Source organism: Anoplopoma fimbria, chromosome 19 (genome assembly GCF_027596085.1).
Source record: "Anoplopoma fimbria isolate UVic2021 breed Golden Eagle Sablefish chromosome 19, Afim_UVic_2022, whole genome shotgun sequence".
Lineage (NCBI taxonomy): Eukaryota > Metazoa > Chordata > Actinopteri > Perciformes > Anoplopomatidae > Anoplopoma > Anoplopoma fimbria.
This window is the reverse complement of record NC_072467.1, coordinates 13,824,303-13,851,594: the sequence shown is the minus strand read 5'-3', so window position 1 is coordinate 13,851,594 and position 27,292 is coordinate 13,824,303. Positions and strand designations below refer to the sequence as shown.

Sequence of the window (27,292 nt, the reverse complement as noted above, 5' to 3'; positions counted from 1 at the left end):
CAACTGTCATTTGTGCATTTTCATTTAATCCACAGATCCATTCTCCCAAATGTGTTTCCTGTGCCTTTATGTTATTTTTTGTACGTAAACACGTAAACTGATATTATTGAAAAACGTTGGTTTGGAGACGAGCGAAGGTCTTTCTGGCAAAAGTAAGAATAACTGTGATTTAAAATGTTTTTTTGGGCACACGTCCAGGCTTCAGCAGGCACCAGCACAGATCTGTTACTGCGTCTCCACATGAGACTTAAGAGATATTTGGTCCTTTTATTGGATCGCCCAAATCAAGGTGTCACCTTCATCACTTACAATAAAATGTTATTTTCTCTCACTATGCGTGTATGAGAGGCAAAGAGAGAATAGAATTGGAATTACTTTTGTTTCTCGTTTGTAAAACTATAGTTAAGTTGCCAAAAATATAATGTTACCTAAATGATTTATGCTGTTTCAAGTTCCAAAAGTAGTATTAAGTCCAACTTAACTGCCTTACAAGACTTACAAGTATTCACTTTTTCGCCTCTGCTAGTAAAAGGGTGCTGAAAATAATCCTTTGACATGACAACTGAAAGGCAGTGCTCAAAATCAAGGATGTCCCATTGTCCCGGAGATATAAAAAAAGAGCACCTGGGACCTAAAGTTAGGACACTAGAGACTTCTAGATGAAATGATTATGTGGATGCGTTATGGTGGTGACCAACTTGTCGGCCCTATCGGAAAGGTAGGAGGGCCGAGATGTAAACCCTGTAGAGAAAAGCTACGAGCCTGTGAGACGAGCCTTGTTGAGTTTGTGAAAGCGGCTGGGAAGTAATTATGTCGATATGTTGATAAAAAGTTTACACAATTGGTAACATATATATTGCAGCCTCGCAGGAGGGATACCTAGCGTTTAAAGTCAGATGGCCTGTTCAGCGCGTTAGCATGATTGCGAAATTAGCTAGCTGCTCCAGTGGGCGGGGTTTTTAGAGTATGACATGTTGCGCTCTGTCTCTAATGACATTTCGAGGAAAACCCTGATATGTAACCACGGGTCATAAGATCCAATTCAAACTAGCGTGTCATCTGATGGTAACTGTTTCATTGTTAATAGAGAACAATAAAAAAAAATAATCATTATTTACCAGCATCATCAGTATTGAAGACACGTGATTATTTTTTTGCATTTTCTAATGTTGATTTTCCTTTTTTTTTATTGCCAACAGTAAACATAGCAAATGTGTGCTTACTGTTTTGCAGTGTTATCTGAATGTATGGTGAGAATGATAATACCCTTCATGGTGGACTCCATTTATCTCACACTGTACAGAAATCCCAGCAGTGAGTAAATGAATGGAAGTCAATTTGAAACTCCTTTTGTCGAAATCACTCTGGACAAAGCAACAAAGAATGCTTTGACTTTTGGACTGTCATTGTGTTAAGTGTATATTATATTTTCAACATTTCTGAAGCCTCTGTTATAACACCTACCAAAAACATTCAATATTCCACAGAGAATATTTAATTTACACGTCCCAAACTTAAAAAGTATTCAAATACCCGCCAGCAATTGTAAACACATTAAAAAAATCTGCCAAACTTTTCTTAATGTATATGATAAAGAGATGACGGGAACTAAAAATCTCAAACCCAGTCCGTTCATAAACACTGTATTAGTGCCCATGTGGTAGTAATACTAGTAAATACAGTCAGTGTGTGCAGTGCAACCTGAAATAAGGTTTACTGGGTTCAGGTCCACGGGAAACTGTGAACCTGCTTTCATTTCAGTTTCGTTTGTAATTGCTGAAGGATGTTAATGCTGTCATCAATAAAGAGTTTTTGTCTTTACACTGGAATGGTTTTAGTAGTGAATTTCATGACTAATAAGACATTTAAAAAAGCACACACACAAACCTCCCCCCCATAAAAAACACTCATAGCTTTGTATGAGCGCTCCATCAGTCGACAAAATGATCCGTCCATCAGTCGAGTGTCACATTATCTAGGAAGCATCATCGGAGAGTGATTCTCTGTGTGTGTGTTAAGACCTGGGTGCTGTGCCGTTCACCACGCCGCTCAGGACTGATTCAGAGTCTGTGAGGCACGGCTTTGATTTGATTTTTGCAAGGATTGGTCCTGTGTAGAGCTCCGGCCTCAGTCGGCTGCTGACTGCGGGGGTCGGAGTCTGGGAAGATCCTCCTCCAGTCCGGGTCCTTTCTCAACGGACGATCAACGCCTGAAAGAGACGGGAGGGACAGGAAGGAGACAAGAGAGAAGGATTAGGGCTGTCCTCAGTCAAAGAACATGCTTCTGTTTTAGTGTTTCTGATGAATTCAATCACATAAATCCATGAGCTTTGGTGTTTCCTTTATTATCTGTAAAAGATCCAAAACTGATTCGGTTGAAGACAGGGCAGCTTAAAGGTTTCATTTTCACGTCTGCTCAGTGTTTGTTTTACGGCTGATGTGGTAACAGACTATTTCCTGCATCCGAGAAGAATAGTCACATAATATTATTCATTCTCCCGTCTCCTAGACTCCAGAGGTGAGGGAAGAATACTTGTATGGAAAGACAAAGTCAGGGCCAGAAGAGACATCATGGAATATGAATTTCATCTCAAATCAAAATACTGCATGAGCTAAAGAATAAAAATAAGGCTTCAGTTGTGCTCCCAGGAAAGAAAAAAAAGTAAAATCTTGAAAAATTGCAAATCTTTTTGGAAATTTTCAATTTCCAAGGGGCGTTAAAAGCTGGTTATTGACATGTGATGTAGCGCTACGCCTAGTACCAGCAGAGCTCATTGGTCTCTTTAATAATGTGCAGCTATAGAGCTTCGAAAGAAATGAAAGCCACTTTGGAATGCTTCAAAAATAGTATTGTTGTTCATGAAAGAAATTTATAAATCATCATTGAATTATTAATTATATATTTCTTTTTTATTGTATTATAGAATTACAGACTGTTAAGCCCTCTGAGGTAAATTTGTTGTAATTGCTTTGAATTTAATTGATAAAATAGCCAACTAGTTTAAATAATATGAGGCTGTGGGTGGCCGTCCAAATCCGACTTCAGTTTAGAGCGACTTAAAGTGCATTGATTTGCTCAGCTCCTCTTGCTCTCTGTTTAATAAACACATTGAAAATGGACCAAACTCCTTTTATTGCGTGGACTTCAGGTTTTACACTCTACGGACCTTAAACATGTAAAAAAATATATATAACACACTAATGGAGAGGGAAAAAGTAGAAAAGCATAATAGGGCCACTTTAATATCTGTATCTGCGGGTGGTTCTTCTGCAAACACCACATTGGGACCAGGCGGAATGCAGATTTGTTCTCTGAACTGCGTCCTCCTAAGAAGTCCTCTCTCTCTCATCTCCCTCCCAGAAGGCTGACACTTCAGCTATAAGTATCTATGGGATTTTTCTCTCAGTATTATAATCCTGACATGTTCTTAGCCAGCTCGCCAACACAACACTTAATCCCTACAATGACTCACACAAACAGTACAAATATACATAAATGTCTGACTACAATCTATTCTGACAGAATATCTCCTTCTGTGTCAGATTCACGACTCAAACACAGTTTTTCAAATAGATTTAGACTGTGTGTGTGAGAGAGCGAGGGGGTAGAGGGATGGTAAAATACCCAGCCTCGGTGCGTCTCACCAGGCTCAGCTCACAGCCGGGTCTCAGATCATGGACTAATCTGCTGTCGGCATTAACATAAGAAAGAGATCCGCATTAAAACTGGTTTCCGTTCTGCTAAATATTGTGACGCCCAACTAGAATAAAGCAGCTTTGAGAGCAGGAGCAGTGAAAATATGAGCTGCTGAGCTGGAAAATAGAGAAGTAGGATTGTGTGTGTGTGTGTGTGTGTGTGTGTGTGTGTGTGTGTGTGTGTGTGTGTGTGTGTGTGTGTGTGTGTGTGTGTGTGTGTGTGTGTGTGTGTCCTACAGAGGGGATGACAAGTAGCAGGGACACTTTAAAGCGATCATATTCAGTGATCATAAGCCGGGGTGAACACTGACAGCTCTTTCCTAAGGAAGAAGGGCGTCTTAATTCTAAAACTGTTGCAGTCACAGACCAAAATGTGAAAATTACTCTTTCTTTGCTATAATAAGATATTTCTTTGCTTACCATGGAACATTTAAAAAATCTTCAAAACTCATTCTAGTGGACAACTATCAGTGAAGGTTATGTTTTTATGTTGTTTACTAGATGTTTTTTCATTGGCACAGCCCACAGGATACATGAGAAACCGTAGCTTTTGGTTTTGGATGCTAGGTGCATTCTGGCCAGGATTTTTGTTCTCTGGTAAAGGGCACCAATTTCTGTAAAAAAATAAAAATAAAAGTATAAATTAACCTTGAAAAAGTACACCACTAAAGATGAAGGAAAAAAAAAACTTGAACAAACACTTTCCCAAAGGTTACAAGTCAGGATAGGCTATACAACTGAAATGCATCTGTTATGCTATGACATTAAAAATACCAAAATATAATTTACATCTGGCATCTGAAGAAAATTGCGGGGACCCAAAGTTTTGTGCCCTTGACAGTAACTTGTGACGGACAAATTCATGTTTGTCAGAATTCATATTCTCGTCTGCAGCCATGCAAGGAGCTCTGTGGGGCTAAATGCTAACAAAAACGTGCCAACACACCTATGATGACAATGTAAACAAACCAATATAATGTTTTCCACGTTCATCACGATGGCCAAGCTGTCATCCCTGATGAACAACACCTCTCACCCCATGCATGTGTGAAGGAGAGGTATCGCAGGTCCTTCCTTCCAGCTGCTGTCAGGTTGCACAACCAACTCTGCTCCCAGCAGACCACATGACACATGCAATACAATACACTGTGCAATTATAGCTTTAATAGTTTTCTGTCTGTAGATATAATATTTCAGTTATTGTGGATTTTTTACTGTTTTTATTGCTTATTTATAATACTTGTTTTTTTATCTTGTCTTTCTTTTACTATGTCTCTTGTGTGCACTTTACCCTATGCTGCTGTAATCCTGCAAATTTCCCAGCTGCGGGATTTATAAAGGATTATCTTATTTTATCTTATCCTCTTGGATTAGCATAAAATAATCCTTTATTAGTCCCACAGCGGGGAAATTTGCAGGCTTACAGCAGCGTAGAGTAAAGTGCACACAGCATGTTAGCATTGCTAATTAGCACTATGGTACAGATTTATGGGATGTCATTGGCTTTTGACCAAATACCTGCAAAACTGGTCAAAATTACCACAATTCATCCTGAGGGGACCATGAATGTCTGAACCAAATTCCAGGCCAATCCATGTAATAGATTGTGGCACCACTGACCCACCCACTGACAAAGTGACCACAACAGACATTACCATTTATAGCCAAGCAGCTAAAAATATACAATTATTGTTCTGAAATCTACTAGCAAACCTTAGTAATTATACGTTTTACTTTGAATGTCCCCAGTTACACAATGAGCAGTTGTCCTGTCTAGATTAAGCAGCAGAAATAGCGTTACTGTGATGTTGGAAAGTTCGTAAAGGGTTTCAACTGATAAGGTAGACACTACATGACCAACACAATCTCACTCCCAACTCATCAAAGACAGCAGCTTGGTCAATGACCCAACGCTCCAAAACTATGACCCTCTAGAGTCAGTTTTAGGCGTGGATAGTGTCTTGGCAATACAAACTTCCTTGTGCACAGGAAACAGACAGTTTCCCCTTGTTACATGGATAGCGCCTTTTGAAATGAAACTTCCATTTCATAGGTTTTCTTAGTTCTAAGGTTTAATTGGGCATCAAATCGACTTGGTTATGCTTAGGAAAAGCTAGCATCCTTGCAACTACGCTTGTGACACTCCTGTGATTGTTTACCCGCCCAACCTCCCCTCCCGACGGCAGATTTTATTGCTCCTATTGACCGTCTGATAATGGCTCAGATGGGTTTACATTGGGGTCAATTAAAAGCCTGGTGCGTCTCATACAAACACTATAGGGTCCCATGGTGCATTTAGAGCCATGCCGTCGGACTCTTCAGGAACCTAGAAGGTTCTGTTTTACCTGTCTGCATCATAAAAAGGTGTGCAAAGATGTGCAAAGGCAACACAGAGAGGAAGCAACTACTGTTACTGTAAACTAGATCACCACGACTGTGCCGAATGTGTGAGCAGAGAAAGAAACAATGACAACGTGTTCTTTTCAAGAGTTATCAAAGATCTGTTATTGTTGACTCTCCTACAATGTGCCACGCCATTAGAACAACAGTTCATATAAGGCCCCTGGCTTAGGCAATCTGCATGGATCACTCCCATTCCTGGTGTTAGGATAAATTAATCATAATAATAATATGAGCAAAATGGGTTTTAATGGGCTGTTAAAGTCTTTGCCTCGTGTCCTGTTTTGATGATGAATAAATCATAACCATAAAAAACAAAGTGAGGCAAAACATTGCCTACACAGAGCAGTCAAATCTCAATTAGCCAGGCTCAGTGGAGACCCATGGGAGGAGGCTGTTACTGCTGCTCCGAGTGCTGGAAGTGGTACTCAATTCCAGTATGATCATCACAAAGCTTTGCGCAACACAGCTAAAACCAAGACAAGGTCAGGAGAAAATGCGGACGAGCTGGAGATAGGAAAAGACATAACATGCATATTTAAAGATGTAGTGCACACAGAGGGAGTTAACGATGAATGAGGCCGAGGTACAGGAGCTGTGAAGTATGACGGACAAGATGGTTCTGGGAGGAGCGGGGCTGCTCTGGGACTCCTGGTTTCATAACATGAATTTTTGAAAGGGTGGGGCGGGTGAAGAGGGAAGCGTGGGGGGCTGACGATGTAGGAGAGCACGCGTCAGTGGGTGGATTATGGATGGAGGATATTTATGTGCTGCAGTCCCATGGCACAGGTTATTTTTTCTCCACTTAGAGGACAAGGAGAACTCAACCTCAGGAAGACGGCTCCTTCACAGTTTGACCTCAGCATAGAGCGGTCGTTATGTACTCTTAAACAACACACAACAATATGTGCTAATGTGATTATAGTGTTAGAATAGTGCTAGCATTAACCACACTTCACGCCGGCATAAATTAGATCGATCACTGCACAGAAGTTGTTATAGAAGAAACCAGGGAAATGTTAAAGCTGGTTTGCCCGTTATTTCCTTTTTTGAGTTTGAGTTTGAGTTTTAATAAAAAAATTTAGTGCCAAATTAATCGGTGTGCCAGACGCTAAACTGCCTCCTAAGTTACTCAATGACCAGTTGGAGGCTGAAGGTCAACTTTTATTAAACTGAGTCCGACTCAGTGCTCACTAGTGTAACGGACCGTAGTTGATCCTTGATCCGTACGTATCCCCCACTTTCTTATCATATGGAACAACAAATAAGATCCGTTTTGGCCAATATGGATCATCATCGGGATCGGCCATTTGTAAAAACGGCAAAAAAAAAGGCATCTCAAAAAGGTTATATTTTCTCCCTTTTTTCATTTTTACCGATCTGCTGCTCGAAACCGCGATGTGATCCGCACCCGGCTTTGTCTTAAATAAGGTGCTGGCAGTATCATAAAAACTAGAATAGATATCCACACACTTAAATCTGTGCAGAGAACACTTTGTTCATTCCACATAAAAACGCACTGGGGCTACATTACATCACTTAAAGTAAACTTCACAGAGAACAAGAAGGGTAAAACAGCATCACTGATTCGTTTTTATTCTCTGGTTTAGCTCGGCTAAAAACACAAAATCTGTCGGCACGTTAAGTCCCAAGCGCACTGAAAGTGATAATTTATGCACCTCATTTGCATTACAGGCACCTGAGAAACCAGCACCACAGAACAAGCAGTATTTTATGAAAAGGACGTTATTTAGGCACATTTTCTGTATTTTACAGATACCCCTTAATCTTTAAACTTGATCTACATAATGAAGGTTCTGGTTCTTGTTGTACAGTGGTGTTACAGAGTTAAGCTTCTCTTGCCTCATAAACGACCTTTGGCTGAGTACAGACACCATCCCTCAGAGAGCACATGAACCCGACAACAACAAAGTTTGATTTTGATATGCCATCAAGTAAAAAAAGTTTATGTTAAGTGGTGTTGTCATTTTAACCAGTGAAAGCAACAGTAGCAGGTTATCATTATCATTATAGTGAATCTTCTGTTATCTATGACATTAAAAGAGATTTTTTTGGGTACCGTCATAGGGGGAAACACTAAAAGACTTTGGGCATTATTGATGATTGGACAGACGATCCAACCTGACATTGGGCTGGAGGTCGCCAGTCAATCACATGGTTGACACATTATGACGACCATTCAGGCTCACATTCACAGACAACTTAGAGTCACTGTGACCTGTGGTCCAGTGTGGTTAGAAAGAAGCTCTGTTGAACATATAATCTAACCCAGTCCTGTAAATGACTGCAGCAACGTCAGACATAAATACATAGAGGTTCTCTTCAACCTACTTCACTTAATATTTACCAAGCATTTAATTCTATATTCCATTTTACTGCATGTGTTATTTAGAGGAAGGTTAGTTGTTAACTCAGTCAGTCTTAGAGCTTTTATCAACACAATGGATTTGTGTGCTTCGGTACTGATTTTTTTGTACTGCAGCGACTCCACATGACATAAATCAGTTTAAGTACTGTAAATCATTTTTCGAGAGACGCAGTGCCAGACTCCAATCAATCATTTATCATTATTCCCTGCAAAGTGCTGACTGTGTGGGCGTATGCTCTGCAGACCAGGATATGAAGTCACAACTCGATTAAGCTGAAAAAAAAGTTTGTTAGCTACATTTTTTTAACTGATGATTCTTTTTTAAGAACGGCTCGTTCTTGGTGGTTTTGAATGATGATGATCTGAAGAAAGATCCACCTGTTTTTAATGAAAATAGGTAAAAACAGGAAACGGGTAGCCCTTAATTATGCAAGTTTGTGTTCCACTTTGAAAGACTGCTCCGTCACCCATATTTGTTTTGGTTTCAATTTCGCCAAATGAAAATGCGTCTGAAGTTGAGTTCAGACGGGAAACAAGCAAAATTGAGAGGAAAGTCCATATCCGGTCAATGAAAAGATGCATGTGAAAGCATTTTTCACTGTGGGAGATAAGATTTGCAGTAAACACAATTTCTCAGGAGCAGCAGCTTTAGTGCTACGTGTGTCTCCAAAGGATGCATTCAGGCACAGCATGGAGTGTAGGTCATCCTTGTTTTGGCAGCGCTCAGAGCCCAACGTACAATCATTGCAGTTAGGCTATAAAATGCAAGTTTGTATCACTGTACATAAATGAAGTGAAGACATCTGCATTGATTAAAATAGAAATATATTATCGATCTATCAGTTTCGTCATTTATGTGTGAGATGGGCAACTTAAAAACGTGTCTTAAAAGCCCTATGTGAAGAGAAGCTATAAAATGAATTCAGATCGTTGAAAATTCCATTGGCAGTTGCAATGGAAAATTATATTAGTGTATGTTGGAAGTATATAGTGTAAAGGTTTTGCACCATATATGTACTGTAATGTAATGTACTGTAATATAATGTACTCAAAAGGCCGGGAAAACCTTGTCTCTCTGTATGTTGAGTTACACTGTGTGAAGGTGTTATGCCAGGGGTGATATATCACTCCCTGTGATCCTGTAAATCTCTGCCTCTTTGATGCAAAGAAATAAAATACCGCAAAGACATTAATTTGTTATTTGATCATTATTTCAACGCTCATTGAGACTCATCTCGGGACATAGATAGTATTAGTATAAATTGTGTATTAGTATAAATTGTGTAATTTCCACCACACAGTACAAATAACAGTCACCTTAAAGTGATAGCGATACCATTAGAGTAATTAATTTGATATCCATAATGTGAATAGAAGCTGTGTGTAAATGTAAATGGACAAGCATCTGTACGTCATACAGTTGTTACCGAAGATAAAGCCGTCCCCAACCCACGGCAGCGGGACCACATTGTCTTTTAAGCGTCACGGCAACCATCCAGTTTCCCCCTCAGTTTAACGCTGTTAGTTTTATCAGCACTGTTGCAGGTGTTAGCTCTGTTTAGCTTCTAGCTGCCTGCTCAGACATCTACGTGTTCACTGTGCCAGATGTATGGGTTGTAGCTGCTGAGGTAGTGAGTGAATCACACATCACATTAAATCGAAGAATGTTTGTGGAGATTGGCTGCAAGCCATAAACCATAAAAATGGGAATCTTTTTCTACATATGGGCATAAAAAGGGTTGATTGAAGGTACCGTCTGACTGGAGAAGTTTCAATACCACTTGTTTCTGGGTTATCTTTGGGATAACTTAAAACTATCTTGTACCAATACCCAGTCTTAGAGGGGATTGATGTTTTCAACAAGGCAAATAAAAGCAGACCACAAAAACATTGCAGTGGGTTCGGTCAGAACAAGCCTCCAGAAAGCAGACTATATTTTCAGTTAGTGTCAGTCTTGAGAATGTACCTGAAATTATTGTCTCCTGGTGTTCTCCCGGTTAGGCAGGTAGGTGTTTCCATGTGCTGACAAAGGCGGTGGGGATCAGAGAATAAGGCACGGTGGTGATGGAGTTCCAACTGTCTGACGTGGGGTCGTAACAGTCCAACGTTTTACACCGCTGCGTCCCGAAATAGCCCCCGACCACGTACAGCTTATTCCCCGAGGCAACGGCGTGGCAGCTCATCCGCTTGGACGTCATGTCCCCCACCCGAGTCCACTGGTTGGTTTCACAGTCGAAGCGATAGGCGGAGACGGCGGTGAATTCGGTGTCGCCCCCCATGATGAAGATCTGGCTGCCTAAAACAGCCGCCGCCGTGTAGCGCCAAGGCTGGGGGCATTCGGCCGCAATATTCCAGCGGTTACCTATGGGGTCGTAGCATTGGACCTGGACATGGAAGACACAGGAAGTAAGACGATAGATTCAGCCATAGTAGTTTATTTAGTTATTTAAAAACTGAATTGTGGAATGTGGATATTTGCTTTGTGAGGAATTATAAGGAAGGTTAACGTACAAATCCACCGACCTTGGAGGCCTTGTCTCTATGTATGGTTGTCCCTCCGAAAACAAAGAGTTTGAGTTTGGCACTGACCACTGCTGCATTACTGACTCCATCTCTGAGAGGAGCCATCATGGTCCATTTATTATTGAGGGGGTCATACCGCTCCACCTAGGAGGATATTATACATCAACACTTTAATACATTTCATATTTGATTTCAAACAGACTTAAAGTTGAATAATGTTTGCAAGTTGAGACAGATATTTCACCTGATAACAATAAGAATACAGGCGTAATGTACTTGTGTACGTGACACAAAATAAAATTCTTAAACTATTATCCTAAAAAGAATTCAATACCTGTTTGAGGGAGACAGATGGAGAGGCAGGAAAAACTCCCGCTATGGCTGTATGACCTCCAACAACGTAGAGACTATTCTCCAGCTCAGCTGAACCATGGCCAAACCTGGGAAGGAGAATTCCCACAATATGTGTGTGTAAACTTTAGACCTGTTGTTTTCCAATCTTTTTGTCTCAAGGACCTCTATTTGACATATTCCATAGCTGTCAACTATTTAAGTGAGATAAAGTAAAGTTGTAATCAGAATGTTATGCTTTAATTACATTTCTGTTTATTATAATGTTACATATCTAACTCACCTGGCTATCAGCATGGGTGCTCCTTTGGACCACTCCTCGTGGACAGTGTCGTAGATCCAGACGTCTTTAGAGACTCCGTTCTCTGACCCCCTTCCTCCTGTGACGTAAACCTTACAGCCAATGGCACACGCACTGAACTCCTTCCTGGGGCTGGGGAGGTCTGCCTTAGGTATGATCTCCTTGGCTTTATGGTCAACCTAAAAATGGTCCATCAACAATGGTTATTATTGAGTTTCTTAAAGGAATATTAATTGAGGGCAATAAAAAGACGAACTTAAACGGAAATATTTTTAAACAAAGAAAATACATTTTGTATGTTAAGATTTTAAGCAGTATTGCACATGTGGATGGCTGGAAGCAGGTGTATGACTTGGGAACATTGAGTGATGAGTTGAATCTTTTGAGTTGAGTATTGGTTTTTCTTATATGTATGTGTTAATCTTTGGTATTTACTGTACATAAATGGATGTCATCTTGGAATGATAATAACAATTTTTAAATGACATTAATTTGTTTACATTATTTCTGCTACTACTGCTCTCATTTCTGTCATATGGATTCACTATGTATGATATGATGTGCTTTATTCTGTTCACTCACATGAGGCAAATTTGCGATTTGTGATATTTGGCTATCCAAATTAAAATTAATTGATTTTTTTTTTTTACCACAGACATACACCAGGACTAATGTGGGTGTCAGTGTATTGCCTAAGGGCAGTGACATGTGGACAGGAAGACACTGGAATCAAACCACCAACCCTTTTAACTATGGCTGGCAGATTTTGCGATTACATGGTATGCATCCAACAGCCCTTGTTTAACCACCATGTGTTATTCAAGCAAGAATTCTGAAACCCATTTTTCTGGTAATCTCCTGTAATTTCCCCATTTTGAAGTTGAGCTGCTGTGTGTAATCTGTCACAGCCAGGAACTGAACTCAATGATCTTTTAATACTACTTTACAAACTGAGCTAATGCCTCCTAGCTAATTATATTTAACAAGGGAATGAAAGCTAGGATTAAATACAAAACACTGCAGGAAACAGGAACAGGAAACCTTATACTAAAACACATGCAGTATCTTGTCACACATGAAAACAGGTCATCCAAGTATAACAGGACTGTGTTTATGTCTTCACCTGGTATATCTTGTCACACATGAAGGTCTGGCCTCCCAGTATAAGCAGCGTGTGGCCTGCCTTACGCGGCCGAGCACAGGGACTAGTCACTACTCCGTCGTTCTGAAGGATTTTCTTCTTACACTGCATCGCCTCTTCTACTATTGACCTGCAGAGGAGAGTAAAAACATATTATGTTTGTCACATAATGTCTTTACGACATTATTCCCACAAGTCTCCTTTAAAGACACCCCCTCAGGTTCATAGCTCAATATTGAAAGACTTCAATGGAAAGTAGAGGAAAGGAGAGGAGAGAGCAAAAGAGGAGTGGATAGGAAAGGGAAGGAGAGAGGGAAAGAGAAGCGGAAAGCAGCAGGGAGGGGGGGAAGAGCAGAGCGGGAAAGTGGGGAGGAGAGGATACAAAAGAGGAGTAGAGAAGACAGAGGGAAAGAAGAGAGCAGAGGAAGAAATTAATAAGTAGAGGAGAGGACAGATAGAAAGAGGAGAGGAGATGGAACAAGGGAGGAGAGGGTAGGAGAGAGGGAAAGAGGAGAGGAGAGGAAACGGGAGAAGAGAGGATAGAGGGAAAGAGGAGAGGAGAAGAAACAGGAAAAGAAACAAGAGAGGAGAGGATAAAAGGGAAAGGGGAAAAGCATAGAGGAAATAAGAGACAGGACAGGAGAGGAAAAAGAAAGGAGACGAAAGAAGAGATGATAGGAAACAAGAGAGGAGAGGACAGAGGGAAACAGTAGAGGAGAGGAAACAGGAAAGGAAACAAAAGAGGAGATGAGAGTATAGAGGGAAAGAAGAGAGGAGAGGAAACACAAGAAAGGGAGAGGAGAGGAAACAAGAGAGGAGAGGAACATCTGAATTTGTGAAATAATTCAGTGTTTTGAGTTGATTTCAAGATTTTTCCCTGATTTCAATCACACTGAACTTTTCAACAAGGAAAAACACATTGAGTTTCACACCAAGCCCCTAATGTATCTGTTGGTCAATAAATCAATGCTTTTGAATCTTGTACTAAACATAGTGTATCCTTAATGGACTTCAGAGGATTCTTATCAGAGTAGATAGCCTGCTATGCCCAATTATATGCTTAATGCTTATACAGGGAAACAGTAGTTGCTGAGTGTAACTTCAGTTCTACCAGTATGAAATCTGCAAGGAGAGCAAGGGTGAGACGATGCTGTACATAAGCAATATTTCCTGGTATTTCTAAATGTGTAACTTGTTTATTCTATACTTAGGTAGCAGAAATTGAAATAGAGACGGACGCCAGAGCTTTTTGTATCGATTTACACCGCCCCTGAAAAGCCATACCTGCTCCTCTTGTCGGCCATGACCAGCTCCTCACAGGCCACGGCCTCCAGCAGACACTCGGACGGCAGCAGAGCCAGCCTGATGCCCCTCAGCAGCTCCGGTAAGTGGTGACGCCGACCCTCCAGGTCGTACCGAACCCACCGCATCACAGAGTTGAACACCACCTGCCACAAGTCAAAAACAACGATCATATATTCGGAAAGAAACATTTAGCTGGTGCAGACGCTGTTGCTATCACATGTTGCTATAACGGATGGAACGAAATGCATTTGGAAACACACAGAAAGTTTGGTTATCAATTACCGGATTTCATGAATTATTTGCAACTGATTTGGGAATATTTGGGACAAAAATAGGGCATAAAAAATAGTAAAAGATGTTGTATCTGCCTCGTAGGATTGATTGTCAGGAAGCCTTAGCATTAGCAATTTAATTCAGGAAGAGAAAAGTAGAAAATAAATGAACAGTAAAGGAATAGAGAGGACCACTCACCTGTTCATCTTCTATTTCCAGCTCATCGCTGAGGATGAGCTCCAGCAGTTTATCTTTAGACAGACTATAGAAATCCTCGGATTCTCTCACCTAAAGGACACACCAACGCTTTGATTACACGCGTCGCACATTAAACCTGTAAATCGTGATATCTGCAACACACGGTCTATCTATATTACAGCTGCCAACTCTAATCGAGTGATGAGAGGGAGATGATGGCTGAGGGAGGGACAGCTGCCAACTTTAATTTAGTCGTCTATAATCACACTAATAAGAGATGTATAGGTGACTAGGTTGCTGCAAGAAGCCAGAAAACAATGCAAACCATCGTTACCGTCTCGTAGTGTAACAGACACATCCTCCACGACAGCTCGTACAGCCTTTTGCACTGATGTGCGTCTGATAACAGCATCATCCCCAGGCAGTTGGAGGAGTGCAGGTTCTTTTCTAAAAACTCTGCCGCTGCGTCCCGAATGTCATGAAACTGCAACATGTCGCCCGCCTCCAGCAACGACTCGGCGTTCTCCTCGTTTATGATGACTCGGGAGGAATAGGCGAAGTCCAGCAGAAGCTCTAAAACCTGGAAGAGCATAGAATTAACCACTGACATTACAGTATGTTCAACTATATTTACATAACACTAATATTCTAGTTATTCCGAATATCACAATTTTCCAAATTTGATACCGGGAATGTAAACTAGATATTACATTTTGGATATGCCGATATTATCCAGGTTCTGGGAGCATTTTTAGACAAACAGCACATTCACATTAGGTTGGGGAATCGCTGCCTAGTATGCTATCGAATATTCGATATAAGGATGCTTATTCAACTGTCAATCTCAAAGTCAAATGGTCCCAGTGGCGTGAAATATGTTTATGAAACAAAGGATCATTCCATTTTGGAGAGGGGGTGCGGCATTGTCTGACTTCACATATTATTGCTAGGTGTCTCCCAATAAATCATGATTGCACCCGTTTGGCATAAATATCAGTCTATTAATAAAACTGTTTAAACAAAAGAAATTACATAACTTGTGCTTTCAATCAATCTCCTTAGTGTGTAGAATAAATCCCCATGCAAACTGAGTTGCATTTAAAGATGCATCTTTTGCAATTTTCTTGGCCAATTCCAATTTCTGATTTTATAAGTCTGACTCGGCGATTGCGATTTTTGCCGATTGTGATTTTCTTTTCAAGAACTGTAATTGAATGCAAGGACCCAGAAAATAAATATATATATATATATATATATATATATATATATATATATATATATATATATATATAAAATGCGGTGAATTTTTTTTGCATTATACGGTTTTGCAGGACTTTTCAAGATTAAAATGATGCTAATGTTTCAGAATTATGGAGCGCTAGATACATTTTGGAATTTATGATTCTCTAAAATCAGCAGAGAGAGGCACTTAGAAACAGCCGTTTGTGGCTTGCATCTCTTTCTCTAGAGGTAATCTAATGATAATTTCATTTTTTATTTTTTCTTCTTAAGATAATAAGAAAAAAATGTAAAAACACTCATAGATGGTCAAGGCTTGCCAATCAGATTTGACTCAGGTATATTCTTAGTAGGGGGAAACAGTTGTAATGGTTGTAAACTCTTTGGATGCATTAATACCAAATAACTTTTTGATACAATTTGACATTACAGAGCCCAGAAGCTTTAAGCTGTATAACTGTCCTCAGTAACAGTAGCATTACCTCAGGGTGTATACTGTCTCTGAAATTGACATCACTATCCAGACTTTCTCGTAGCCCGCCGCTGAACATGGCCTCAAAATAACGACTGCACGCCGCCAAGACAGCCCTGCAAGACACAAAGACAGCATTTAGTCAGTGATATGTCAGAATCATAGGTTGGGAAGGTTGCATCTGTTGAATTGAAAGTTAAATGTGTTGTCAGCGTGGGTTTACCTGTGGCATGGGAAAGAGCGATCCCCGGCCCACAGGGTGACATCGGTGAACATGCACTGTTTCCTCAGCGTGTTCAGGTGGGTCAGGACGCTGTCGGGGTGCGAGGGCTTGTGGAACAGCGAGATGTTCATGGAGCCCGTGCTGGTACGGGATTTGCGATTCTCGTGAACGGTCACCGACATGGCGGCTTCGTTTGGCACCTCCAGGGAATCGCCCGGGACGATCTCTCTCACTGCTCCATGACGACGATAACAGGAGAAGGGGGAAAGTTAAGTCACACTGGTAGATCAGCGGCGTTTACACCGTATGTATACATTACAGATGTGGTCAGCCAAGCACACCACTTTAACTTGCTTGATTAAACCTGGAAATGAGATGGCGTACACAAAACAGTTAAAATAACTGAGCAATGAGACCTTATCCAGCACCCCTCCAGGAGAGACAACCTGAAATCTACCTCCATCGAAATCTGGTTTGATTCTCTCAGAATCCAATATTCAGTACTAGTCTTAACTAGTCCTTAAAGACCAGAGTATCCATGTTGAGAAAACTCACACGCACATCTTTAATCATAAATCAGAGAGGGACTATGCATCAACTGTTTTCTGTTGTCATCTTGTTAACTGTTGTTTCACAAATGTCTCCAAAAATGTACATGTACTGGTAACTCAATAGAATTTGGAGACAGCAAACTGTGACACCACTGAATTCACCGGGACAACTGGTTGATAATTAAAGAGGCTGTGACAAAGATATGCAGAATGCTTTGCAGTTAAACAATTTGTTAACAGAGTAATTTGACAGTAAATGTGGACAAGTAGTCACTTGTTTTCTGGCATTTCTGGCATGTACAATGAAAAGAGTCATTGGTTGTTGTTCCTGTTCCTCTTGCCGTCACTGTGTAATGGAGAAATAATCACAGCAACTAATTCAGCTCTCTCAGTGTACATGTGAGTGTGATAGACGTAACAAATGTTAATTTATCCTTTAACAATGATCCAAATCTACAGCCTAAACCTGCTTAAATGAATATACCAATAATTAACATCAGGTTACATTGTTCATTACAACCCACAATGCTTAAGTCCTGGATGTCCCAAAACCAGTTTTGGTACATCCATAATTCAAAATCTCCGACCCTATCACAGCATCCCGGTCAGATTCCATCTTGTATATATGTTCATTTGTTTCACCGTGGCACTTTCACTTTTAAAAAGGCCTGCTGCTCATTATTCCCTCGTCGGAGATATTTTACTGGCTTGGTCCGACTGGGGTATCTTCTCTTACTGATAATAAAAGTCATCAACAAAATAAGGAAATCCGATTACAAAAAAAAAAGATGAAATGGACAAATATCAAGCAAACAGTTAAAGCAGACCATAGCAACTAAAGTTTAGCAGCATCATCTCGCATCCACTGTGAAATAAACTATAGCGATGTGTTGTTAATTGTCTTCACAGGCAGATGAATGCATGCAGACGTTAACAACACTCTATGGATGAGAAGGAATGCTGTTTCAGCAGCTTATACTCTGCTTTGTGAAAGGTGTGTGTACTGTGTGTGTATGTCTGCGTCCATCCACATTTGCTGACATGCAGTTTCAGGCCGGAGCCACAACAGATCAGTCACAGTGTGTTTTAGTGTTTTAACGGATCACAATGCAGGGCCTGACAAGAACCTCAATGTGGCTGGATTATGTTAAAAACAAAAGATGAGAAGCACGAGCATTCAGACTAGGGGAGTCACGAGAACCGATCTGACAAAACAAAAAAACTGCAATGCAGAGTTTGACAATAAGAATATGCTTATAAATTAAAGCTAATCGCTAAGCTAAATGTTTAGCTGCAAATGTATTTTAAAGATGTTGGAATTTATTGTATTGCAGCTTAAGAAAGTCTATTTGTTTACATATAAGAATACTAAAGCACTGTCGTAATTTTCTTAATTAATTGCCTTTTTTTCTCACAAATAAATAAAAAAGAACCAATAAAAGTATTGTATTGTTGTGAAAATATCGCCTTCAAACAACTTGATTTATTCTCACCAAAAACGTACAACACATCAAGATAGTGTTATAATTTACCTTTGCCTAATACAAATTTTTACACAAAAGAGCTTGAACACATCAAAATCAATTAAGTCAATGCAACCTCGGTTAACATTAGCCGTAAGCTCGGTTATAATCAGTACTTTAATATGGAGAGACTCTGTGCTGTCAGCAGGTCACTGCAATCACTCTCAGCAGCACGCATAGGAATGAATTACTACACAACAAGGGTCTGATCAAGTTAGTGGTTCTAAGTGTTTTAAAGCTTGTTCCTTCACAGTTTGTTTTGGACTTCCACAGCGGCCCATTTTGCTGAAAACCATCCGCTTTAGGTCGTCCGACGATCTATTGGTGCATCTATAATTTACATGCACTAACATGCAAGTGCAAACAAACAGAGAAGCTCGGATTACAACACACAAACACACACAGAATGACTTGACCCCATTACTCCACTATATCTTTATATAGCAAGTAGCTGGCTGCTGATCTACAACTGCTCTGAACATCGTATAGAGAACCTTTAATGCTTTGCTGTACCGCATTTTCCCCACTATGCGTTTCACAACACCAAATAATCTCAGCAGATAGTTGACATATTGTTTACATTGTGGGTGCAGCCCTAAGACGCTGTCCAACGGGACAAGCAATCCTCAAAAGCACAGAATCACTACTTTGTGATTGTGTGTCTGATGTAAACAGGGGAAGAAAAGAAGCAGAGGAGGGTGAACAGGGAGATCAATGGAGGAATCAGTGGTAGACTGGCAGGCCTGTGAGGTTTGTGAGGTTTATCACGACGATAAACCTCTATTTAGCCAGCTGGAGGTATGTCCATGGCACATTACCACTGCAGTAAAATAAAAATATATATTTTGAAGGATCCTAGCCCTAATAGTGCCATTAAAAATACCTAATTTACAGGGATGTCGCTGACCCGGTGACTTACGTAATCAATGTTCAGACAGCAGCATTTTGGGTCAAAGTTCATCCTCCCAGAGAACTGGCCAAAGGTTAGTGTATCAACTCCCATGTTTACTTGAGTCTGGTGTGACAGTGGGCTTATTTATCAAGGCGCATTTCTGATTCATGCTTTTGAAATCCACATAGTACGAATAAATTATTTCCTGAAAACAAATGCACTTCGTGGACAAGAAAATGTGAAATCCTTTCAAATCTGAGCTGAAACAATATTAAATTGATGCTAAATCAAAACTAGCTTGAAAGTGCAGTGTTTCATATTGTCACAAATTTAATTGACGCATCAAATAGTTCTCTTTACAGGAAGTTAATCGTCACGTATACAGAACAGAATAAGCATGAGGGCTTCAGCTAATGTTTAGAAAATGTCAGTCAATGCTGAAAAACGCCCGTCACCGTTTCCCAGAGCCCAAGGTGACGGCATCAAACATGTTTATTTGTCCAACCGACAGCACAAAACTTAACTGTATTACAACTGTATGAAGCAGACACACAGTGAGAAAATACAGACCCTAGAGGCTAAAAGCAGCATATTTTAGCTTCGAATGAAAACTACTAATCGCAGATCACAATTTGTTTGTTGATGAATTCTCTAACAATTAGGTATTTGATTAAGTAAACATTGCAGCACAATGCCAAATCTCTACTGGGCCTCCAATGACCAGTCACTCCTGGGCCTTCATTAGAGGGATAGTTTGCCATTGGTTAGCACAATGCAAGAAAACAAAAACAGTTTAAGGGCAAATCATCAGAAGGAGAGAAACATTATATGAGAGACTTTGGCCGTGGTTACAATTGTCTTTTCAATGCGACTTCTGTCATCCGATCAGCCAGACCACATGCCGAGGTGTTCTGGCTCGTATTGAGTTCAGATCTCAGTGAGGTGTGAACAGCAATGTGGACACAACCAGGACAATTTATAGGACGTAGGTCTCCATCATCCCAAAGGGAAGTTACTGCTCATGAAAACACAGCATTCCTAATATTGCTGCTTCAAAATAAGCGCTTTTAAAACAACAATAACAACACAAATTTATAGGAAAATGCCTCACCAAATAAGCGTAGCTTTGTTAGTGTCTATTCTTCAATGAAACAAGTCTACTTATAGTGTAGGGAGGAAGAGTAAGCAACAAAAATAACGGGGTGACCTTAATTCGGAAGAATTTCTTGGAAATTCAACGTATTCTTTAACAGTCGCTCCTTTGACTACGAAATACAGCGGGTATATTAAGTATTGAACACGTCACCATTTTTCTCAGTAAATATATTTCTAAAAGGTGCTATTGACATGAAAGTTTCACCAGATGTTGGGAACAACCCAAGTAATCCATACATACAAAGAAAACCAAACAAATAAGTTCAGAAATTAAGTTATGTGTAATAAAATGGAATGACACAGGGAAAAAGTATTGAACACATGAAGAAAGGGAGGTGCAAAAAGGCATGGAAAGCCAAGACACCAGCTGAAATCTATCAGTAATTAGAAAGCAATCCTGCCCCTTGTCAGTGCAAATTAATATCAGCTGGTTCAGTCCCAACTGATGGCCTATAAAAAGGTGTCTCATTACCAAGGTGTCACACAAGAAGCATCTCATGATGGGTAAAAGCAAAGAGCTCTCTCAAGACCTTCGCAACCTTATTGTTGCAAAACATACTGATGGCATTGGTTACAGAAGGATTTCTAAACTTCTTGTATGTATGGATTACTTGGGTTGTTACCGCCATCTGGTTAAAATTTCATGTCAATAGCACCTTTAGAAATATATTTACTGAGAAAAATGGTGACGTGTTCAATACTTATTTTACCCGCTGTACATCCGATGAGGCAGGTCGCATTGAAGTGTCAAAAGTGGACACACGTATGCTGACACAGCTGAGCACCTGTCTGGGGGCACACAATCACAGAAGTCGCATTGAAAAGACATGCGTAACCATGGCGTTTGTTGAGCCGGCAAACTGGCTGGGGATGCACGGATGGGAGGGGGGCAGGCAGAGATAACTAAACCAAAGGGATATATATTTTTTTTTTTTTTTGTAAGGGTTTGCGGGGCTTCATTCCACTGGCAGGCTAACTTACGGTGACAGAGGTTGCTGACCCAGGCACAGGCACTGACGGTCAGGAGGTGAGGGGGGTTCTGCATCCCCGGGACTGCTACACGGGACTAGTGAACACAAAGAGATTTAGGGAAGATGCACCTGCACTGTATGTTTCTACACATATCATATTAGTGGTGAGTGGGTGTGCAATGATGTGATGTGCAATGCTGTATCATGAATTGACCACCTGCACATGAACAGAACTGTTTCGTTGCTGCTGGATCACAGTCAACGTCACAAATAATTTTCGCATCATGCAATAAAGTGTTGATACAGGCCAATTCAGAACAGATGACATTGTCAGATGTAAAAAATATATTTTTTTCTATTCTTAAGTAGCTTGAAGGAAATATGAACCCACATTAAGAAGTTAACTAGAGATGATGTTAGCCCCATTCTTCATCTTTGCTCTGAATGCATCCTAGTGCCATACTTTCAACTTTCCTCTACCGGCACACAAACACACAAACACACACATCATGTCTTGCAGCTCAGCTCGCCAGTGGAATACCAACAGAGCTGCTGAATAGACTGAGGCCTCTCAAAGAGGCTGGTAGTCAGTAGGCCTGAGCTTGTTTACCCGCCGCTAGCATAGCTGCACCACTTGACGTGTTGCCCGTGGCCACTCAGTGCGCGTGTGTGTGTGTGTGTGTGTGTGTGTGTGTGTGTGTGTGTGTGTGTGTGTGTGTGTGTGTGTGTGTGTGTGTGTGTGTGTGTGTGTGAGTGAGAGAGAGTGAGCAAGTGTGGAGACAGTTCTTTAACAAAAGGCCCATTTCTGGGGAAGTCTTTTAACTCTTTTTAGATATACTATATATAAAAAACAAAAAACAAACGTCTCTAAGACCTGAAGAAGTAATAATGTATTCAAATTACATTGAACGATATAATGAATGGTTGGGTTGCACAATTGATTGTTAAAAGATTGCTTTCTGGATTCGGTAGACAACGATTCTGCCATATTTTGCTTGAAAGAGCTGCATACCTAAAATGAGTATGCAAACTTCAAACCTCACAGACTTTATGTGAGGTCAGGCTGGGTCACCACTAAGAGTGTGGTCAATCTTTGGTCGTGGTTATGCGGGAGGCGGACACAAGCCAAGCCTGTAGCTTTTCCGACGTGCACCAACAGTAAACAGTACATTAAACGGTACTGTAAACGTACGCTGGTTCTACCAAAGATATTATTATCCTCATCTCACACTGTCCGTTTATGTTTGCAGGGACAAACTCAGTGAACTAAACAGCTTAGGCTCCGCTTGGTGCTGTTACGTTAAAGTGAGATGCTGCCAGCGTTGACAGCTAAACTTGACCGTTGTGAACTTTTCAGCAAAAGTGTTATTCTGGTTGGCAATGCTGTTGTATTAGCAAAAGTAGCACATGGACGCGGTACAGTTCTGTTACGTTTGGTGTCAATTTCCCAATGCCCATTTCTGTTTGATTTTCCCTCTTTGGTGCAAATTATATAAAACTCTCCAAGCTTGATAGCAAGTGTTATCCAACTTGCATTTAGTACGTAACAATCCTTCTTTTAAACTGTACAGCTGTGTGTGGAAGCTAAAGCAGTTGTAGGAACGCTACTTCTTTTCGGACTGTATCATTGATCGATTTTAATTAACATTTTGGCTTCCAACCAACATGAAAACAAGATAATCAACATAAATAGATTAGTGTGCAGCATTTTGTTTTGCAATGACCCCCTCGTTTTGTCTTGTGTTATAAGTCCAGTGCGCCCTTTTACTTCACAGCGGGTTAGGAATGGCCGCACAGTGTGGGAGGATTGCCTCGTGGGAACTCTCCCTGGCGCTGGCTTGCCCTCGAATTTCCTCCCTCGTGGTCAGCCAAAGGTTATCATTATGTGTTCAAATGTAATCTTGTAAAATTACATTTCTGTCGAGGAAAAAAAATGGTAATATAGGAGGGTATTTTGAGGTACATGGGATTTATTGCTTTGTTTTCAATCTTGGGGGAATTTGGGAATTTCTGCTATCTTGACATCCCTACGAGATACCACAAATTACATTTCTATATTCTTCAGTGGGGCAGACTTCAATAAAAACATAATGACTTTGACTTATTTTCAGTGTGTGCAACTAACAAAGTCTCTCAAGGTTATCTTACAGTGTCAGACATAAGCAAATCCCCTGCAACCCCTATTCACGTAATCAGACAGCAGTATGGTAAAGTCCATTCTCTGAGCAATCAACCCACTGAACCACAAACTTGGAACGCACAAGCCAGGAGCCAAGGAACAGTTCAAGCCAAGTGTACCAAAGTTGAACCTAGGTGACCATCGAGTGCTGTAGGTGCGGGATTGATTGATCTGAATAGTTTATAGCTGTGGTATAATGCCAACATATCACTGCTGTGATGTCTGATTCCTTTGCTCTTTCCATTTCGCTCTGCGTCTGAGAAAAAAAGCGTTATGGACTAATGTGTTACCATGGTTGCTTAGCGACAGGTTCGCTTAGTAAGAAAGTTAGCTGCTAAAACTCATTACAAAAAGGAAACACTGACGGTTTGGGAATGGATTGAGCAGGGACCATCTACGGAAATAAAATCCCCCTATTAACAACACGCAGCGGGACGTATGGAGGTGGTTCCGCAATTATTACCAGAATATGCAAGCAAGCAGGAACATAGCAGCTTACGGAGCTATGGACGAGGAAAATTGGCGGACTGGAGAAAGCTCTCCAGAATTCCTCAAATCTGCTAAGAAACTGATTTTAGCTGGCAGTCCGAAAAAGGTCTTTATCTCTAACATAACCGGGTCTAGATTTGTGAACAGCTGTTGCTGCTGCTAGATCTTGTGCAATTATAGAAAAAAGAAAATATTTTAAATTTCATACACGGTGCATGCTCCAAAGTCACAGAACAAAACAACATTAATTTCTCTTTCTTTCCCCCTCAAGTGTCATTGTTCCACAATTCCCACCATTTAAGAGAAGACTCATTTCAAAATCAACATGTTATTATAATAATTTCAAGAGGAGTGTTTGTGCGTGTGAACCAAATTCAATACGATGATATGTCCCTCCTCTCTCTCTCTATTGTACAGTTTCCCTTTCTCTGTTACTTCCCTGAGTGCCTCTCATATCATCTCTGTCAGTTGTTTCTGCGCATCAATCTAAAGATTTTTTTTCAACCCTTTACATTGAGCTAGAAATAGCTGTAGGAAAGCAAGCGGAGAAGATGAGGAGGCTGCCTGCCAAAGACGCAGATCAGGCTCTCTCGCTCTATGACATTAATGTTATAAAGTAATGGCTTCCAGAGGTTAGGACATATTCATCAAATGAATAATCCAATGCTCCTCAACACTTGATGCTTCGCTGAGGTATGGCCTCAACGCCCAGTGACCACGGGAACGACTATAGGGCCGGCGATAAAATAAGAGACAACTTATAAGTGCGACCAAGAGATTTAAACTATTTGCATTTCTTAACACAAACTCACTCACACACTCACACACACACACACACACACACACACACTTCTGGGTTTCTAGTGACGAGATGCAGATTTTTTTTACTTATGCTCCCAAACTGAGGAATAGCTGACCCAAAAACATTACAGAGGTAGCCTCTGTTGACATTTTCAAACACCTTTTTCTCCAAGCCTCTTTTTAACAGCACTTTAATTGCTTTCCACAGAGTCCCACATCTGTCTTTCAAATGCTCTTTTATGTATTTAAACATAAAAGAGCAACAACATATGTCCATGTGTTGTTTTCTTTATCATTTTAAATGTAAAATGTTTTCCAGTTATTATTGTTCTGTTCATTTTAATTTTAATAACATTTAAATGTAAGTGCAAACTGCATGCTTTCCTCATAAAAGGAAGGTTTTCTGTCTTTATTTATTTTTAAATGTACAGCACTTGAGCTACATAGTCTTTAAGAAATGTGCTAAATAACTAATTATTACTTTTTTTCTAGCATGCTTCATCTACCAAGAAGACAGCAATGTGGTTCAATGATCTGTGAATGCATATGTCCAATAATAAAGAATAAACGAGAATTCATGATTAATAATTAATTTCTTTCATCAGCCTTTGAGGATGAAATGGATTTTCATGGAGACTACGTCAGGGCCCTGAAGAGCGACAAGTAAACATCAACTAGAGTCTGTGTGCGCGTGTCAACGCAGACTTTTGTTTTGAATCATGTGCAGCCATGTCAGATTCGCTTAAATGGTTTAAATCCGACGTTAAATGGTTAACCAGCATGGCAATAACGTTACATTCCTAAAACAAGAAAATGTTCCCAACAGAGGGCAAATAAACGAGTTAAAACAAAGGGTGAGCCTGCTATGACTGACAGCGGACCGTGAATGAAACGGGCAAACCTGTTACTTCACCGATAACGGCTGGCTTATACACGATAAATAGGTTTTAACCAGACAAGTTGCTCCAATTTCCAAACAGTTTCCCGGCGATTTGAAACTAGCTAGCCGTTAGCGCTCCAGCTAATGACTGTTTAACTTGACGTTCAAACACAAACACCAGCCGGGGGTTCTGGCCAGCTGTTGGCCGACGTCAGCAGTAGGTGCACGGTAAGCTGTCTGGTGTTTAGATGCCTCTTTACATCGCTTCAGCTTGAACGGCACAAACAAGTTGTGCAGTAACGTACCGTGACAGCGTGAACGAGGTGGAGCTAGCTCTGCTGTGCAGCTAACTTCAGTGCTTCAACTTCAGTCACGTTAACGTTACTTTCCTCAACACCGCCTGTGTAAAAGTCACACACTGTGGCATGCAGCCGGGAGCAAACACTTTATTCTCAACTGTACGACGTTTTGAGGAGTTAACAGACTGTTTGCGGCGCCCTGAAGTGGTCATTAACTGATGAGACACCAACGTTAAGTGAGCTCATTCCTCTTACAATAACACAGTAGAGGTGTCTAACGCTACACCGAGGTCTGCATCCGACTGCCCCTGGGAAATACAAACAGGGATGACTGTTTTACTCACGATTAGAATACTTGAAGGTGTTAATTTAAATCCAAAGGACGTAGACCATCGGCTCCGTTGATAAAAACATTATATTTCTGTGACAATCGCTTAAGTGTGTCTAGACGTCTCTGACTGTCTCTGCCTGTCTGACTGGTTTTCGACGAGAAGACAAAACCTTCAATAGTGCACAGGAACCAACAACCAATGGCTTTTGACTGAATCGTGACTGACGTCTAGTTAGCCAATCCCGTTCTGTCAACCCGTCGCAGGCTTGCGTCTTATCCAATCAATGTGAGAGTAGGCGGGATTTCAACGGCTTTGCCGAGAGCAACTGACATTTGCGTGGACCAATCCTCGTCACTTACTTTATGCAGAAGCCAAGCCAAGACCAATGAAATGCGTCACATAAAGGTAGGCGGTACTTCAGAGACCTGTCAACCAATGAGATGAAGGGGAGAGCGGCCGTTAATGGCGGCAGCAAAACAATAGCACGTTGGCGCTTGACACAGTACATCTTTTTTATCTGGAATCAAAATATGTATTAAAACTAATGTTAAAACTGAAAAAAAAGTAAATCGATGAAGAATCCTCCCAGATTGGGTTTACATTACTTATGTAAGGTGTCATTCCATTGTTGATGACAAAGTGCCAGGCAATATCAGTTTTTTCCCCTTTCATTTCTGTTTAAAGCATACATCAACATTGCCCCCTGGTGT

At 40.6% G+C, this 27,292-nt stretch overlaps 1 protein-coding gene across 3 annotated transcripts; it reads right to left on the bottom strand.

Moving 5' to 3' along the window:
* Nucleotides 1–90: 90 nt before the first annotated feature.
* Nucleotides 91–26,735, bottom strand: LOC129108453 (kelch-like protein 25). Of its 3 annotated transcripts, none has more exons than XM_054620269.1 (12): nucleotides 26,595–26,735; nucleotides 16,511–16,745; nucleotides 16,298–16,403; nucleotides 14,911–15,156; nucleotides 14,577–14,666; nucleotides 14,085–14,248; nucleotides 12,783–12,930; nucleotides 11,642–11,838; nucleotides 11,342–11,447; nucleotides 10,996–11,151; nucleotides 10,451–10,868; nucleotides 91–2,209 (listed from the first exon to the last, which is right to left on the bottom strand). In XM_054620269.1, exons 2-11 carry the CDS (start codon nucleotides 16,690–16,692, stop codon nucleotides 10,482–10,484), a joined length of 1,782 nt encoding a protein of 593 aa, XP_054476244.1. In that variant the 5' UTR covers nucleotides 16,693–16,745; nucleotides 26,595–26,735; the 3' UTR covers nucleotides 91–2,209; nucleotides 10,451–10,481. The 3 variants fall into 3 exon arrangements, with proteins under 3 accessions (XP_054476244.1, XP_054476243.1, XP_054476241.1); XM_054620268.1 differs by having other exon boundaries at nucleotides 16,511–16,742; XM_054620266.1 differs by lacking the exon at nucleotides 26,595–26,735 and adding an exon at nucleotides 21,613–21,676 and having other exon boundaries at nucleotides 11,008–11,151; nucleotides 16,511–16,742.
* Nucleotides 26,736–27,292: the final 557 nt, after the last annotated feature.